A 17,837-nucleotide genomic window follows, 5' to 3' on the forward strand; every position below is an offset into this window, starting at 1 on the left:
AATTAATTAAATGTCATAATTACTTATATAATTTATTTATTTTGTTTAGAATATTTTTTAATTTAATATATTAAAAATTAATTTATTATAAATTTAAATTTTATTTAACATTTTTTTCATTGACAAATAGCGTAAAATTCTGGCTAATTTTTTTTATATGAAAAAATATTGATATTTTTATTAAAAATAAAATTATTTGATGTAATTAAAGGTAAGTGAATTTTATAGGTAAAAAGTCTGCATGTTGTAACACGTGTCATCATTCTAATAATATGTAGAGTATGTGTTAGACATTGTCAAACATTTTGAATGTGTGCTGAACACCTTTTTTAATACATTCATAATATTATAATACATTTCAAATATCTGTTGATTAATTTGGTTATAGAACCTTTAAGTGTGTTATGCTACGTTATGGGGAAGGGTGATACTACACCACAATGTGGGGCAGTTTTTTTCTGCTCTTGTAAGATACAATTCGGATGGTCCGAATTGTTTGTGTGGTACAGTGTTAGTTGCAAGGAGGAAAAATTTAAATTTTTGAGGCAGCAAATCGAACTGTCCGTGTTCTATTTTTTTTTTTTTAATTATACGAAAATTAAATCGGAGGGTACGATTTGATTATTATAAAATATTTTTGAATTGAAATACAATGCAAAACGGTCCGATTTGTTCGATTTGTTGTTAGCTGACACCACAATCTGTAATGCTCACACACGCTCCATAACCCCGTCCTACCCCAATCCCACCTCCATAACAAAAATAAAAAGAATCAAATATCAATATTCAACAAAATCACTATTTTTATCTCCATATTAAAAATAATATATGTAAAATTCTTGTTTCACTCCTATAAACAATATTATTTTAGTTTATTTGGTTCTCATTTCTGAGGAGAAAAAGTGGAGTCATGCTGATTACTGAATGGTGATTTTGTGAATATTCCAAATTTGAAATTACCAATATAACCCATTTCAAGTCTTATCAACAGTAAACGACAAAACCTACGACAGTCATTGTAGTCAACGCTAGTTTCGATGCATGCATGAACATAAATATATGTCCCCCCCCCCCCCCCCCACTTTTAACAAAGTGAACTTAAGGGTGTAAGTGTAATTACGAATTACCTTTTAGTTAAAAAAAATAATTATATGTTCTTCTTTTCTAATAACTCCACTTTTGACAATAGTTTCTTTTGTCCAATAATATTTTTAGTTGTACAAAGTAACATAAATTTCCAAAACTTATATATCAAATAATCTTTTAGCAACCAAAAGAAAAAGTGAATTAATAGTTTGTCTTTATAGGGTTTATCCGTTTAGGCATATTAATTCACTAATCTGAATAAATAAAGTTAATTTTATGCATTTTAAAAATACTTAATTTTAATTTCTATAAAAAATTTATCTAGATATAAGTTCAAATATTTCTAAACCTATAACTAAAATATTTTAGTTTTATTCATTACTTGTATTTTTAAAATGAGTTTGAAAATTGGATATATTATTGATTGGTTATTCCATAAGAAGTTATTTAAAAATTTGACATCCACCTAGCCAATATTTTTGTATAAAATGGAAAATATATAGTTTTTTATTTTAAAAAAAAAAACTCTGTAAATAAAAGTGATATACAAAAAAGGACACTGTTAAAAGATGCTCAGAACTCAGAAGTACAACATGGACACTCGTGAAGTGAAGCTTGTTAAATCTTAGATGTTGGATTCTCATACAGTAACTGTGATTCTCACATTTTAAGGACACTATAGTAAAATTGCGTCCTTCTTTTCAACTGTTGAAATTACTACCCTACCCTTTCTTTTGACATCCCTTTTTCCAGTTCCTATATAAATTGTTGCTAAACCCTTCACTTAAATGCGTGTGCTTTAAATTGAATGACTCAAATGCTGATATTCACATTCATCAAATCTTTAACATGAAAGGTAAAAAAATGCAGCCAATGACATGTAACAGGAAGATTATTACATGATGATGATATAAGTCCTGGAGGTTTTGCAGATTACATTGGAAAAAAAAAAAGTGATACCTATTCAAAGTTAAGAAAACTAACACACTAGCAGAGTCCCAAATGGATTGCTTAGGAGTGACATCTAAAGAAGTGAACATCAAACTCTGAATTTTTCATGTTGATCAGCTCAAAGATGCAAACATCTCCAGCTTGCAATTCACTTGCTTTAGCAAACAAGTTCCACCCGGTGGACAACCGGATTGATTCCTTTTTTGTTACATAAGGCAGCAACTTCAAAGGCCACAATTTATCTCTAAACCTTACCATGGCAAACTGCTTTTGCTTCAGGTACTTTTTGACAAAGTCAATTGGTACATTCTGCATCAAAGTTACATTTTCTTTATAGATAACCAACTTATGACATGTAATAAACTCACAGCTGTAGTAATATACTCCTCCTGTTTCAAAATAAGTGTCTTTTCACTTTTTTGTTCATTGAAAAATTAATATATCTAGACAAACCCTTTATCCAAATACATTACTTTTTCAATGAATCGAAAATTGAATGCAACTTAGTTTGAAACAGAGGGAGTATCTGTTTTATTGCTTGATATTAACACCATCTTACCGGTCTGCTTTGGTCCAGAAATTTTTTCGTTACATTTATGATGAAAAACGGATTTTTTGAGGTGAATTTCTCAGCTTCCTTCAGAGTACCACTTGTTTCAGCGAGGGGACTTTTAACCTTTGAAGTTGTTTGAGTTTCCTTTCTATCTGTAGCATCCCAACAAATCCACATAGTTTAATAACACAATCAGTAGCATTTTTTTATGTTAATGCATAATTGAACAACATGTTTATGTTAATGCATAATTGACCACAAAACCTCTGTTGTATCCGAAAAATAGAAAATGAAAATGCATACCACCATCTAATTCTTTTTCAATGGATGTTGATGTTGACTTCAAAAAACTTGTCCCTTGAGACTGATTACCATTCCTTTGGTTAAGCTGAGACTTTGGTGATTTCCTTCTATTGTTTTGTCGTTGAGGCATTTCATCGAACGCTTGAACTTCTTCATCACTGATCTCAATAATGTTAACCTTTTCTTGTTGATTAACATTGACAGGATACTCTATTTCAAGGCCACTCTTGTCACAAATTTGAACCCCCAATTTGGAATTTCCATTATATTCAAACTTCAACACATACCCATGATTTATAGAGTAATATTTAACAAACTCTTTCCAACCATTTTCAAACACAACATCAGCATCATGCATAGTCCAATCTACTTTCCATTCAGTTCCATTTGGAGGCTTGAGAAACACAGGCTTTGGTAAAGAAGCACCATATTTTCTACTGAAATTCTTTGGGAGTTTCTGCAAAGAACTTAATCAATGTTAGCATGCATAGTCAAACACTTCGAATTAATAAATGAAGGAAAAAAAAAAATAAAGATGCTGCTTAGGTACGAATAAATATTCTTACAAGTATCCCTTGTTGAAGAGATTGTGAGATTATAATCTTGAAGAAAAGGACTGGTTTGGATGTCATGGATGGTGTGTGAGAAACTGAGAATGTAATTATTTTGTTTTACTAGGACTGGACCCGGTTTGTGACGGATCTTGCTGATTCAGGCCCACTGGATTGCATTTCCGGATTGCAACAATACAATGTGCAATCCAACACCAAAGGGAAGGAAACACATTACAACACAACTATTGGAAATAAGATAGCATGATATAATGTGCTGTGTGACTTTAACCAATTCAAAAAAAAAAAAAAAGGAAAAAATTGGCATACAATTATGCAATAAATGTTAAAGTTTACTTGTTCCATATTGATGATTATAAAATAAGATGTCAAAATTTTCAACTAAAGTCTTATTTGGGTGAACTTCTAAGAAAACATCTTTTTTCGAGTTATTTTTTTTAAAAGATTTTATGGATAAGTAAAAATAATTTTATGTTTGAATATTTCATACAAAAAGATCTTTTTATTTATCAATTATTTTTTGGTATAACAATATAAAAGTACTTTTTTGTTTATTTATTACGTGAAAAATATCTCAAAAAAAAATTGTTAATTACAGCTTCTCAAAAAAAATATTTTTTTTTATTTTTCTACTGCTTTTACTTGTACTACTAGAAATTTGCCAAAGACAGTAAAAAATAAAAACTCTTTTTTTTAACAATGGCGCCCAAACAAGTACTAATAGTAGTTCCTTAAAAGACATACAAAATTTACTTTTCATCACATAACACAATCACAAATCAGAGGGACAAGAAGATCAAGCACACAACCCCTTGACCATCAAATATTACCTTATAGCTGTTCAACTGAGTTATTGTACTTAAAGAATGATGGCTGGGTCCCTTCAGCAGGTGAATTATTGGTACTTCAGCCTTCTGGCAATAAGTTAGACAATAATTGAATCAGAAAAAAATTGAAAGAAAGTGGTTAATGGAAGTAATACATCCTTAGCACAGAAGAATAACACTTAATGAAGGAATGGAACTGGGGAAAAGAAGAAGACAGCATAGTAATTACAAAATATTAGGCAAATTTCAATATGTACACACATTATTACGGTCATAATTATATATCTAGAATCATCACCTTATTCAGGGATCTATGGTATACATGACATCTTGATTTTCAAGAGAGGAGTATGTACAACCAATACAGATTCTGGATTTGGGATCCTGAAATCGAAGTAACATAAAAATACATAACTTTAAAGAACACCAAGATATCATTAAACATGATTCAATCGCCAGAGCTACTATTAGCTAGGTTCAGTTCAAAACGGTTCTTTTTTTTTACTTTCTTCTTTATAAAATAAAATCGCATAAAAGATCAAGAAGCTTCTTCTTCTCTCACCACGATCACAGAGAACACCGGAAGTTGAAAAACACACAAAGAAATGCACTAATCACATGCTTCACGTAAGGAAAGAGACTTGAAAAGTGGTTACCTTAATTTGTTGTGTGGCAAAAGAATGTGGAAAATGGCGTGGTTACTGTAAGGAGAGAGAGTTGTAATGGAATTGAACCAGAAAATGTGAGAGTGAAGTGTTAAGGGACGCAGTCTTGGTGCATATTATGGGAAAAGCTCCAAATGATCCTGCACTAAGCAAAATAAATAACTTAATAAAATAAATAAATAAATAAATCTTCTAACTATCTATCCATCCATCCATCCATCCATCCATCCATCCATCTATTTTAATTATATAAAAACTAAAGTGAGACTGCGTAATGCACATAGAGGTAGATTACTTATACTATATAGTATATTTTAATAAATGTTATATTAAAAATATATTAAAAAATATATTATAAATAGATTTTGAATTTATTTATTTTTAAAAAAGACAGGTTATTTATATTAGAGTTATATAAAACTGTATTTTTTTTTGCATTAATTGCTACACTTTGTCTTTTCTTACGTTTTTTGTTTGTTTGTAAATAAAAATGTTATATTAAATTTAAGAAATCTTTTACAATTAGTATGAGAGATTAAGAAATGAAAAATAGTAAGAGTCTTAATATGTATAAGTTGTAAAATTTGAATATTTGCAACTGAAACTTTTATAATTATTATTATTATTATGACACTTTTAATGTATGTTTATTATATTTAATTAGTATTTGATGTTTCAATTGAATAATAATAGATAAGAGTTTTTTGTTTTAATTTTTTTAAAATATTTTATTTTATTCAATAGTGATTGGTTGATTACTTGATTTTCATCTTTTGCCAAATCATTAGAATTACTGATGTGACATCATTAGCAAAGAAAAGATAACTTAAACTCATTGTAGAGAGAATTGGAATCAACTTTTATATATTATAAATGATCTAGAGTTCTTGACCTTTTGGATTTAGAGCTCTAATACCATGTCATGATATCACTCATCTCAAATGCTCCAGCTGATAGAAAAAGATAACACTAATAGTTATATCTCTAATACTCCCTAAACCTTCATTGTATATATTATACAAATATTCCATTAACTCTTCGTACTATCATTCTATTATTAATTTATTTCATTGGCCGGTAAAAAGGATAGAGTAAAAAAGGGGAGAAACCTCTCAACCAGTGGGTTGGTGCCAGACACATCCATCTTATTGTCACCTACATTCCCGTCTTCTGCATTGGCTGTGCTGGGTTGGCTGTAGGGCTTGCTTCTATTGGACCTGGGGTTGGCCAAGGCACTACTGCAGGGCAAGTAGTAGAAGGGATTGCGCGACAACCAGAGGCAGAGAGAAAAATACGGGGTACTTTATTACTTAGTCTAGCGTTTATGGAAGTTATAAATAGATTCTTTTGGAGAACTGTTGAAGCTTGATTTACAAAAATTGAGAGATCAAATTATATTTTTTTTGTTTTGCTTATTCACGTATTTTAATCTCATAGATAAAAAATTAATTCATCGCAGATCTGAATTTAATTTAAAGACCAACTTGATAGATTAATAAATTGTTGTATGTATAATGTAAAATTTAAACTCTCAATATTTATTTAAGTGGACAAATGAGTTGATCACTCGATCAATCTAAGTATGTTATGGACACCAAATTATTGATGAGAGAAAATGGTAAATTGCAGAATTTTTTTCTGAAATAAATAAAAAAAACATTATTTTTAAAAAGAAATTATTTCAACTTTATCGGAATATGTTTTTTTTTAATTTTAAGCAAATTTGCCGCAGTTTCCAACGAACTCTATAATATTAATAAAATTTGTCCCACCCCGACGAATTTCATATAAATGACGAAGTTCGTTACATTCTCCGACCAACTTTACTTTGAATTCTAAAAAATAACTAATTAACTCAAATTCTTAAATTTTACAGCAGTCTATGGCAACCAACTATTATTATCATCTTTAGAATACATAATACACAAAAATACACAGAAAATAAATCGTTTCTTTGGGAAATAATAATTTTTTTAAGAGGTCTTGAGACTATAACCTTGAAGAAAAGGACTGGTTTGGATGTCATGGATGGTGTGTGAGAAACTGAGAATGTAATTATTTTGTTTTATTCTTTGGAGAATGTAAAGTTGTACTCTCAATATAATGATGTGTTCTTGAAAAATATATTCAATATATTGAGCAGTGCAATGATGTAGTAGAAGTAGAACTGTTGAAGCTTGATTCACAAATTGAGACATCAAATTATGAAATATTGACACCAAATTATATTTTTTTTGTTTCGCTTATAGATAAAAAATTGATCCGTCGTAGGACAAGTTCGAAAGGTTAATAAAATTGTTGTATGCACAATGTAAAATTTAAATTCTCAATATTTATTTAAGTGGATAAATGAGCTAATTATCTGATCAATTCAAATGTGTTATGAATACTAAATGATTGATGAGAGAAAACATCGAATTGGAGAATTTTTTTTTCAAAATAAATAAAAAAATATTATTTTCAAAAAGAAATTATTCAACTTTAAATATTAGAATACGTTAGTCACCAAAAAAAATATTAGAATACGTTTTTTTTTTTTAATTTTAGGCAAGTTTGCTGCAATTTTCAACTAACTCTATAATATTAATAGAGTTTGTCCCACTCCAACGAATTTCATATAAATTATTAAGTTCATCGCATTCTCCCGTCAATTTTATTTAGAATTTTCAAAAATAACTGGCTGACTCAAAATTTTAAGCTTTATAACGGTCAATAATAATTGTTATCATCGTCTCTAGAATACATAGTACACAAAAATATATAGAAATAAGTCGTTTTTTTGAAAAATAATAATTTTTTAATTTATAATATAAAATTTTTTATTAAATATAATTTATTTTTGTATATCTATATATTTTTTATTATGTACTTTTATATACTTTTATATACTTTTTTAATATAATTTTGAAAAGAATTTGGATAAAGTAATCGGAATGCAACAAATTTTTTGAAATTATAAAAGTTTGCGGGTGGCTGCGGGGAACACATTCTAAAAAAAATGTATTCTGAAAATTGAAGTTAAAATAATTTGTTTTTGAAAGTAATGTTTTTTTATTTATTTCAAAAAGAATTCTATTGCATCCCAGCTTTTATGGTTATTTAAATTACTATCCTACCCTTAATAAATAACCAACGTCATATTTTTTTTGACTCTTTCATAAGATGTCTTCCTGACACCAGAATTTAGTGCATGGTTTCCTTTACGAGCATTTTCTTGCCTTCAATCACCTCTTTCTTTCATAAATACATTTACTTTCCATGTTTCTGCTGATCTACATTAAACCCGGCGGATCCACGAAATTTAATTTTTATATAAAGGAAAGTATTTATTAAAATAATCTTAAAAATTAATATTAAATCTAAATAAAATTAAATTCAATTATATATGTTAGTATTTAAAAGATCTTATCATTTAATACATATGTTTAATAAATTTAAATACTATAACACAAGAGTCAATAAATTATAATTTAAATTTTTAAGTGTGACAGGAGACAATAACAATTATTATTATTATTTTTAAAGTACATAAGAGTACATTAGAATAAGTATTTTTTTTGTTGAAATAATAATTTTTTTAATTTATAATATAAAAAAATCTTTATTAAATATAGTTTATTTTTATTTATCTGTGTATTTTTGGAGACTACAGTAATAATCGTTATTATTGTCGAGTCACCAAAAAAAAAAATCGTTATTATTGTCGACGTTAAAACAACCATATTTTGTTGAATGTGTATTTTTGGGTGAAGTTTATTGGGATACAATAATTTCTATAAAATTATAGTCATAGAAATTCACAGATGGATGCAGTAAACTCACTCTAAAAAAACATGTATTCCAAAAATTAAAATTAAAATAATTTATTTTTAAAAATAAAAATTTTTTATTTATTTCAAGAAAAATCTTATTGCATCCCAGTTTTTAAGGTTACTTCAATTACTATCTACCCTTAATAAATAACAATAAATAACCAGCGTCATCTTTTTTTGACTCTTTCGTAATTTCTTTTTTGACGGCGAAATTTAGTGCAGGTTTCCTTTTTTTTTTTTTTTTTTTTGACTCTTTCATAGATTCCTTTTGACAGCGGAATTTAGTGCATGTTTCCTCTGTGATCCGTTTCTTCAAGAATTCTCTCACAAAAGGCCTCCAAAATGGAATTCGTTATGAGCATTTTCTTGCCTTCAATCCTCTCTTTCTTTCATAAACACATTCACTTTCCGTGTTTGTGCTAATAACTAGATTGAACTCGCATGGTTCCACGAAATTAATTTTTATATAAAAAAATGTGTATTAAAAAAATCTTAAAAATTAATATTAAATTTAAATAAAATTCAATTCAATTATATATTTTAATATTTAAAAGAATTTATCCTTTAATACATATGTTTAATAAACTTAATACTATAATACAAGAATGAAGTTATTAATATTAAATTAAATTGATAGATAAATTTTTGTAAAATAAAATTTATTAGTTAAATAAAATATACCGTATTAGAATTTAGATCATTGATATAAATTAATAATTTTATAAAATTATGATATTAATACTAGATTGATTATATAAATATTATTTTTATAGTTGTATAAACTTGTTTTAAAATAGATATTTTTTTATGTTATTACATAGATGACATCACAATTTTATATGGAACGTAAAAACTTATTTGTCAATTTGGACTTTTTTTTTAATATATATATTATAATAGATAATAGATTATAGATAGGATTTGGTAGTCAAAAATTTGAATTAGACCATAAATAATTTGTTAAAGGTTTAATTACTCTATCGGTCTTTATATTTATTCATTTATTAAATTTTCAATCAGGTTCTTATAAAGACTATACTCAAAATGAAAGGTTAGGATTTACTGTAAATTAATTTTAAATAAAAAATTATTAAAACAGACATCAATTTAAATATTTTTTATATTATTTTATCATCTTAATTTAAATACTTAAATAGATTTTATTAATTAATTTTATAATAAAACTAATATTTACTTACTATATTAAAGTAACATATAAAAGTTAACAAAATATATTTTATTAGTTATGAATAATTTTTTATTTAATTTATCTTTTTAAATAAGATCATAATCTATATTATAAAAAATTATAATAAAATATAATATACGAGTATTATAATTATAAATTTTACAGAATTGAATAAAAAATAAAAAATTTCAACCAAAACAAAAATATTAGAAATAAATAACAGTAAATGAAAAAAATTAATATGAACAAAGAAACAATAAGAATGGCAAAAAAATAATAATATACATGAAAAATTTGAACACTAACAAAAATAATATAAAAATTATTTATTATATAAATAAAATAAATACAATAAAAAATAAAAATATAAAAGAGAGTATTATAAATTTTATAACGTCAAACAAAAAAATATTATCTAATTTTTTTAGTATTACCAGTACTCTTTAATTTAGTATTATTTTAAACTATAAATTTTTATTATTTATGATTCTACTGTTACTTATAATTAATTTTTCATTTATAAAATTTTGATGATAAACGTAGTATATAATAATTACAATTATAAATTTTACAGAAACGAATAAAAATTATATTTTTTTTATACAAAACGAAAATACAGTACATCGAAAAATAGAAAAAAAAACTCATATAGATAAGAAACAATAAAAGTTTCATAAAACTAATAACATATATCATATGAACAAAAATATAAAAATTAAAATATAAAAAAATACTAAAAATAATAAAAAATTAAAATATTAATCTTATCTGTGATTGAAACAAATCTAAAATATTTTGATGAAAAAAAAAAGTTAAAACAAAAACTTAGAAAAAAAATTACTGTGAAGCCATGAAAATAATAATTACTAGTATTCTTTTTATAGAATAAAATAAAAAGTAAAATGGGTAAAAAATAAATTTTTTATTTATTTTTTAACAGTAACCATCAACATATACGCAGAAATAACAAATTTTAATTTCGTATAAACGTAATATTCAAAAGCAGAATTACTTCTGTATTCAGAAAAATAAAAAATTAACAAAAATAAAAGTAAAATGTTTAAAAAGATTCAAATACACTTCTCTTATTTTCAACACATTTATCAAACGCACCAGCATTTATTGACTAAATAGTAAATATAGTCATATAGATTTACTGATTCCTACACATAGAAAAGTGAACCTCTTTGGAAAAGAGAATACATAGATTAATTAGATTCTACCTACTTTTAGGTTTTAACTCGCATTTATTGTACATGGCAGTGGAAACAGCATTATTTATCAAGTGATTACTCACATGAAGATTTTTCTTACGTGAAAATGAATTGAAAATTATTAAATAATTCATATAATATATATTAATATCTAAACTATTATCTTTACTTAAAAATATTTTTATATAAATAGTCGCCTCACTTATAACTATAAAAGAAAGTATATGAAGTTAATGAAATATTTATATGTGTGTAATAAAAATTTAGAGATGTTCGATTCAGTATTAAAAATATAATCATTAGTATTATCTTTTTTTACCAACTTAAACTTTTTAGATGATTGATTTCATAACATAATATCAAAACTTTAGATCCAAAAAGTCAAGAATTCGATCATTAATAAATCCCAAAATAAGCGGTTTCAAGAGTTCAATGAAACCACTATATTATTTTCTGTCTTATTTTGGAGTCCAATGACATTATTCCATGTACAATGCTTAGTGGTCCTATCATTTTATTCTTCTTTATAGCATTGTGGCCAACAAGAAATTTCAGAGCATTGTTATACAAATATTATATGCATACCAGCTTTATCATTTCAGAGATAGAAGCGACACTGTTGAAGGCTTGAAGCTGATTCAGAGGTGAATTATTGATTAGAGGAAACGGTGAATTCCATTCCACACCAACTTCACATGTTACTTAAAAGTACGATCTTACCCTTAAGAAATTAGCATTGTCATTATTTTGTTCGAGATTCTTTAATGCGAATTTCGTTGATCTAAATTACTTAAAAATAAAAATAGAAAAAAAAAGTAGAATTTAAAATTTAAATACATAAAAAATATTATAAATATTATTTTATATTTTTTAATTTTTAATCTAAATTATTAAAAATATTATTTAAAAACAATATAAAATATCATTTTATATTTTTTATTTTATTTATTTCAAATTTTTTTGTCTAAATTATTTAAAAATAAAAATAAAAAAGTAAGACTTAATTATATTTAAAATTTAAGCGTATAAAAGGAGTCTTATTTTATTCATTTTTTATTTTTTGTTTAAATTACTTAAAAGTAAATATAAAAAAGGAATAAAATATGATTTTTGTCCTCAACGTTTGTGGTAAGTTTTAAAGTTGTCTTTAACATTTCAATTGTCTTATTTAAGTCACTAGCTTTTCAAATTTGGCTCAATGTTGTCCTGCCGTTAGGGATCCGTTAACAGAATTGACGGTGGAACAAAATTGAGACAATTTTAAAACATTAGAGACTTAAATAGAACAAAAACGTTGGGGACAAAAACGATACATAGAAATAAATTTTAATTTTATCTTTCAATAATATCAATTTTTTATTGTATATAATATTCAATTATTTTTTAATCACATCTAAGTAAATCACACTTAATCACACTACTTTCATTCTAAATAATTTTTTTTATATTTTTATATTAACTTATAAATTTAAGTGTAAAATTATAAAAAAATAAATTTATTTAGAATAAAAATAATGTGATTAAATGTAATTTACTTAGATGTGATTAAAAAATAATTAAATACTATGTACAGTAAAAAATTGATATTATTAAAGGATAAAACTAAAATTTATTTCTATTTATCGTTTTTGTCCCCAACGTTTTCGTCTTATTTAAGCCTCTAACGTTTTAAAATCGTCTCAATTTTGTCCTGCCATCAATTCTGTTAATGGATCCCTAATAGCAGGACATTATTCAGTCAATTTTGAAACATTAGGAACTTAAATAGAATGATTAAAACGTTAAAGACAACTTTAAAACTTATCCCAAACGTTAGGGACAAAAACGATACTATAGAAAGTGTCTTATTTTATTTGTTTTTAATTTTTTTATTTAAATTACTTAAAAATAAAAATAAAACAGAGTAAAACTCAAAATTAAGTCTGAAATTTAAGTGCATAAAAGGAATTTTATCTTCTTCTTACTTAGAATTATGTCTAAAATTTAAGTATTTTTAAATTTTTGTCTAAATTATTTTAAAAAAAATTAATAAAAAAAATAAGACTCAAAGTCTGAAATTGAGAGAGGAACTTATTTTGTTCTTACTACCCAAAATTGTGTCTGAAATTCAGGCGTACAAAGATCCTTATTTTGGTTTTTTTCAGATGCTGTCTTCTTAGTTAGAGAGATCCACTGAAGAAGAAGAAGAACATCCATGGCTGTAATTCTGTGAACAAGAAGAGCATCCATGGCTTCCTCTAGCTTCCAAAAAAACAAGCATTCTCTGTTCACTGTGATCCGTTTCTTCAAGATTATTCTCAGAAAAAGCCTTGATGATGGATATCTTGTGAGTATTTCCTTCCCTTCCTATCCTCTTTTTTTTTTTCTTTCACTGTTTTTGTTTAACACATACAAAATTTTTCATTTGTACTTCTTGTGTTTCACTCTTTTTGTCAAATTTTCTATGCGAGGTAACAACCACACACATGCATGGCTTCTTTTCTTACCAGCTAGTATATGCTCCTCAATATTTATGCTTTTTAGTTGAGTTTTTGATTGTTAGTTAGTTAGAGCAGTAACTGAATCAACAAAGCTGCTGTTAGGAAAGGATAATTCTTAGAAGGTTGTTAAGAGGTTGAGTGATACAAATAGAGTGAATGGAATCAATTTCTGTGTATCTTGCCAGTTTTGTGTTAGATTGAGTTTTGATAATTATGGTTACCAACAACAGTTTCATTGACATTGCAGAAAATACCAACCAAGTTCAGTAGGAAGCATGGCAATAATATGCCAAATCCAGTGTATCTGAAGCCTCCAGATGGCACTCAATGGAAAATAGATTGGACTAATAATGGTGATGAGATTCTGTTTCAAAAGGGTTGGAAAGAGTTTGCTACATTTTACACTTTGGATAATGGTCATTTGTTGTGGTTTAAGTACAATGGAACTTCTAACATCAAAGTAAACATATTCGACATGAGTGGCCTCGAAATTGAGTATACTTCCAATGGCCGAATCGGTGATGATAACTTGGTTGAGACTTTGGAGGCACCGCCGCCACGAAGGGGCCGAGGCCGGCCGAAGAAGAAAGTGATAGCAGAACCAAAGCAATCATGTCCTTCTACAAGTAAAAAAATGAAAAGAGCCATCAAAACTAAAGACATGGATAAAAGCCCCAATACACAAAACTTGAAGCAGCATGTCAAGTTCAAGATTGAAGAAGATGGTCAATCTGAAGAGACAACAGATATTAAGCAGCCAATAGTTCAATGTGCCAGACCAGATATAGATGGTCTGTTTCATGATCTCATCATTCTTTCATTTTTTGGATTCTACTGATTTTGTTTAACTTTTTATATTTTCTTTGTGGCTAAAATGCATAAATACCTTAGTTATTAGAGAAGCAAGGAAGTTCAAGTCGAAAAATCCTTCTTTCGTGATAAAGATTAGGCAAAAGCACCAAGCAGGATCACCAGCAGTAAGTTGATTCATTTATCTCTGTGCAAACTTTGTATGTCATGCAAAATTGAGACTGTTGTGAACCATGATGATGAAATATTCTGATATGATTGCAGAGTCTTCCAGTTTGCTTCTTCAGAATGTACTTCGAGAACACGAAGCAGTATGCAACTCTACATGTTGGAAAGAAGCAGTGGCATGCAACATTGATCTATTATCCATATAAGAAGAGTGCCATTATCTCTAATTGGCGCTTGTTCGTTAAAGAAAATAACATAAAAGCCGGAGATGTTTGTATCTTTGAGCTCATTAACAGACAAGATCCAGAGCTTAAGGTTCATATTTGTCGAAGCCATGATTAGGGAATGGCAATGCCTACTTGTGTTGCAGATCAATGGTGTATGTTCAGGGATCAAGAGTTTTCATCACACCTAAATGGTTGCATTGAAGTGATATCTCCTTACTACCATAACTAGAAATGTATCAATGATCAATGCAGAAACAACACATTTAGAATTATAGACTGTTGGTAGTATAAGATGTTATTTGGACAAAGTACCTAATCAAAAGTTATCCAACTACTTATTTTCAAAGCAATTATGGTTTGAATCCTATTTCACTCATTCTCCCTCATTTATTATACTTATTGCTTTTTAGAAAGTTACTAATTATTTGCAGAGTTGCAGTAATTACATCAAAAAATCCAATGTAAATAAGTTTTAATGAGTGTATAACTTTTTTTAATTCATTGTATTGGACTAATTGATACAAGTTTTTTATGTCATATTTAAGCCAAACTTAAAATAAAAGTTCATTTCGCTTACTTTATGTAAGATATACTTGCATACTCATAAGTTCTGTCAAATTTTATGTGAATATGTCCATTACAATACACAATCTTGTGTATGAAATAAGATCCATAGGTACTTTTCTAATTTCTGGTTTATAGTGAGAACAACACTGCAACAATTAAGTGTGAACTGTAAAGAAAAACATGAATCCATGTCACAACTCTTAATCCTTAAACAGACACCATTGCTTTGCAACATGAATAAGCATTCATGACTAACATTCAAGTTTGATTTCATTACAGGCCACTGCTTCTTTCCACTGTGTAGATTTACATACTCCTTTGTTTTCTTAAAGTGTTTTCTGAAGAAGACTGCTGGAATGCTCTGCATCACACATTATATATATATATATATATATAATCACCATTGTTCAGAACAAAGTAACAGAATTTTTGCATCACATGAAATTTTTTTGACAGAGATAAATGTGTCAACTTACTGTTGAAGATCTAGATAGTTGAGTTTGCCTTATCTTGGTTAAGAAAGAGGGATTCTTTGACTTGAACTTCCTTGCTCCTTTAACAACTTTACATGTGCACCATAAAAATTTGCATGGAAGTTACTTGTAGCTAAGTTCAAGCTTCAGACAACACAGTAATTTTTATCCATTTGAACACAGCCTAAGAACAATAAGATATTTATGGCATAGTTACGTGGAATACAATACGTTCTGATATGAAAATGGATATGCTGACGCAGTAGTCATATGTAAAATATTTTATGTGAAACATATACATATGATGTTCTTGTATGCATAGAAAGAACCTTCTTTTATTTTTTTTTTTAATTTTTTGTCTAAATTAAAAGTGAGATTGAGAATTATGTATAAAATTTGGGTGCATAGAAGGAACCTTATTTTGTTTTTTTTTTTTAATTTTTTGTCTACATTAAGAGTGGACTCATAAATTAGGTCAGAAATTTAGGCGCATATAAAGAAACCTTATTTTGATCTTTTTTATATGTTGTTTTTGTTATTACAGTGATCCATTGATTGGTTCATGTGAACATGAAGAACATTTACGGTTATGCTTCCTCTTTTTTTGATGAGAAGGGAGGTCAAAGACCCCAAACAAAAAGAAACAAGAACAGCAAAACAAAACTAGGAGCCCCTAGGATGCATACAGCTAAAGCAATCTAAATCTAAGGCCAAAGATATATCAGGAGGGGGCACATCATAAACATGGAGGCTAAGGGGAAGAGTCTGTCCTTATTTTGCAAGGATGTCTGCGACATAATTCGCTTCTCGCAAAGTGTGGGTCCATTCAGAGATAATCAGACGTTGAGCTTGAATGTTGATATCTGCGAGGAGTGATGCACATGGGTGTCTTGTAACGCAACCGCTCTTTACAAGCTCCAAAACTGATGTAGAATCTGTTTCAACAATGATTTGGTGGAAGTTCTTTGCCACTGCAATTTGAAGGCCACACACAACCCCCCAAATTTCAACTTGCTTTATAGAGCAACTACCCAAATTGCAAGAGAAACCAGCAATATATCTCCCCAAGTGATCTCTAAAAACTACTCCACATGCTGCATTATTCTGATTTTCATAAAAGGAGCCATCAACATTGAGTTTAATAACATCTTCTGCAGGAGGGAACCAGCGTATGAGGTTGTTGTGGGCTGTAACGGTATGCTTCATTTTTCACTGGTTCTCCATAACTCTTAGGTATTCCTCATGTCTTGCTTTAATATTGAATAAAGCCAAGGTAGAAGGAATCAACTTATTCTCAAACACCTAACTGTTTCGGCAGAACCACATGTGGGAAGTCGCGTAACCAAACAAATTTGACCAGTTTGTTTCTTTCGATATATTGCTTAAAAGCCAGTTAGAAAGATCAGAGCCGAAGAATGCAGGCAGTTGACCTGATGGAAGGAGATTGCACCAAATGCTCTTGGCGAAGAAGCAGTCATAAAGGACATGTAAAGTGGATTCTTCATTTCTGCTACACCTGGGGCAGCGATCATCACTTGTCATGTGTCGTCTCTTTCTTGCTGCATTAGTAAGGATAGCGTCATGGGCCACTAACCATAGGAACATGCGGATGCGTTCTGGACCTTTCCACTTCCAAATAAGGCTGAAGATGTTGTTGGGTTGACCGGTGGTATCATGAATATCTTGATAAGCCGATTTAAGTTTGAAAGACCCATCTGAGGTGAGTGCCTAAGCGATTTAGTCTTTCTCCTTCCAAGGGGATGGTGGGATCAATGCATTGATCTTTTTGACAATATCGTCCGGGAGCCATTCCTTAATCCTCTTGATGTCCCAATCCCCTGAAATAGATAGAAAATCCGTGAGGGAGCTATTATAGTCAATAGTATCAATACTTACCTGGTGAACATGCTTATCCAGGCTCCCTAAATTAGGCACCCAAT

At 28.1% G+C, this 17,837-nt stretch overlaps 2 protein-coding genes across 4 annotated transcripts; one reads left to right on the forward strand and one right to left on the reverse strand.

The window, feature by feature from the left end:
• Positions 1-1,965: 1,965 nt before the first annotated feature.
• LOC107622450 (B3 domain-containing transcription factor VRN1-like) lies at positions 1,966-6,176 on the reverse strand. 3 transcript variants are annotated; one of them, XM_016324340.3, is made up of 8 exons: positions 6,067-6,176; positions 4,949-5,097; positions 4,591-4,676; positions 4,296-4,376; positions 3,460-3,613; positions 2,894-3,350; positions 2,597-2,742; positions 1,966-2,346 (listed from the first exon to the last, which is right to left on the reverse strand). In XM_016324340.3, exons 5-8 carry the CDS (start codon positions 3,523-3,525, stop codon positions 2,098-2,100), a joined length of 918 nt encoding a protein of 305 aa, XP_016179826.1. In that variant the 5' UTR covers positions 3,526-3,613; positions 4,296-4,376; positions 4,591-4,676; positions 4,949-5,097; positions 6,067-6,176; the 3' UTR covers positions 1,966-2,097. The 3 variants fall into 3 exon arrangements, with proteins under 3 accessions (XP_016179826.1, XP_016179825.1, XP_088343003.1); XM_016324339.3 differs by having other exon boundaries at positions 4,296-4,379; XM_088486877.1 differs by lacking the exons at positions 4,949-5,097; positions 6,067-6,176 and adding an exon at positions 4,855-4,897 and having other exon boundaries at positions 4,296-4,379.
• A 7,035-nt stretch (positions 6,177-13,211) lies between these two features.
• On the forward strand, positions 13,212-15,207 carry LOC107622449 (B3 domain-containing transcription factor VRN1). Its single transcript, XM_016324338.3, has 4 exons — positions 13,212-13,498; positions 13,900-14,443; positions 14,544-14,629; positions 14,727-15,207. Exons 1-4 carry the CDS (start codon positions 13,400-13,402, stop codon positions 14,970-14,972), a joined length of 975 nt encoding a protein of 324 aa, XP_016179824.1. The 5' UTR covers positions 13,212-13,399; the 3' UTR covers positions 14,973-15,207.
• The last annotated feature ends 2,630 nt before the right edge of the window (positions 15,208-17,837 follow it).

Source organism: Arachis ipaensis, chromosome B10 (assembly GCF_059453495.1).
Source record: "Arachis ipaensis isolate K30076 ecotype BB chromosome B10, ASM5945349v1, whole genome shotgun sequence".
NCBI classification, from domain to species: domain Eukaryota; kingdom Viridiplantae; phylum Streptophyta; class Magnoliopsida; order Fabales; family Fabaceae; genus Arachis; species Arachis ipaensis.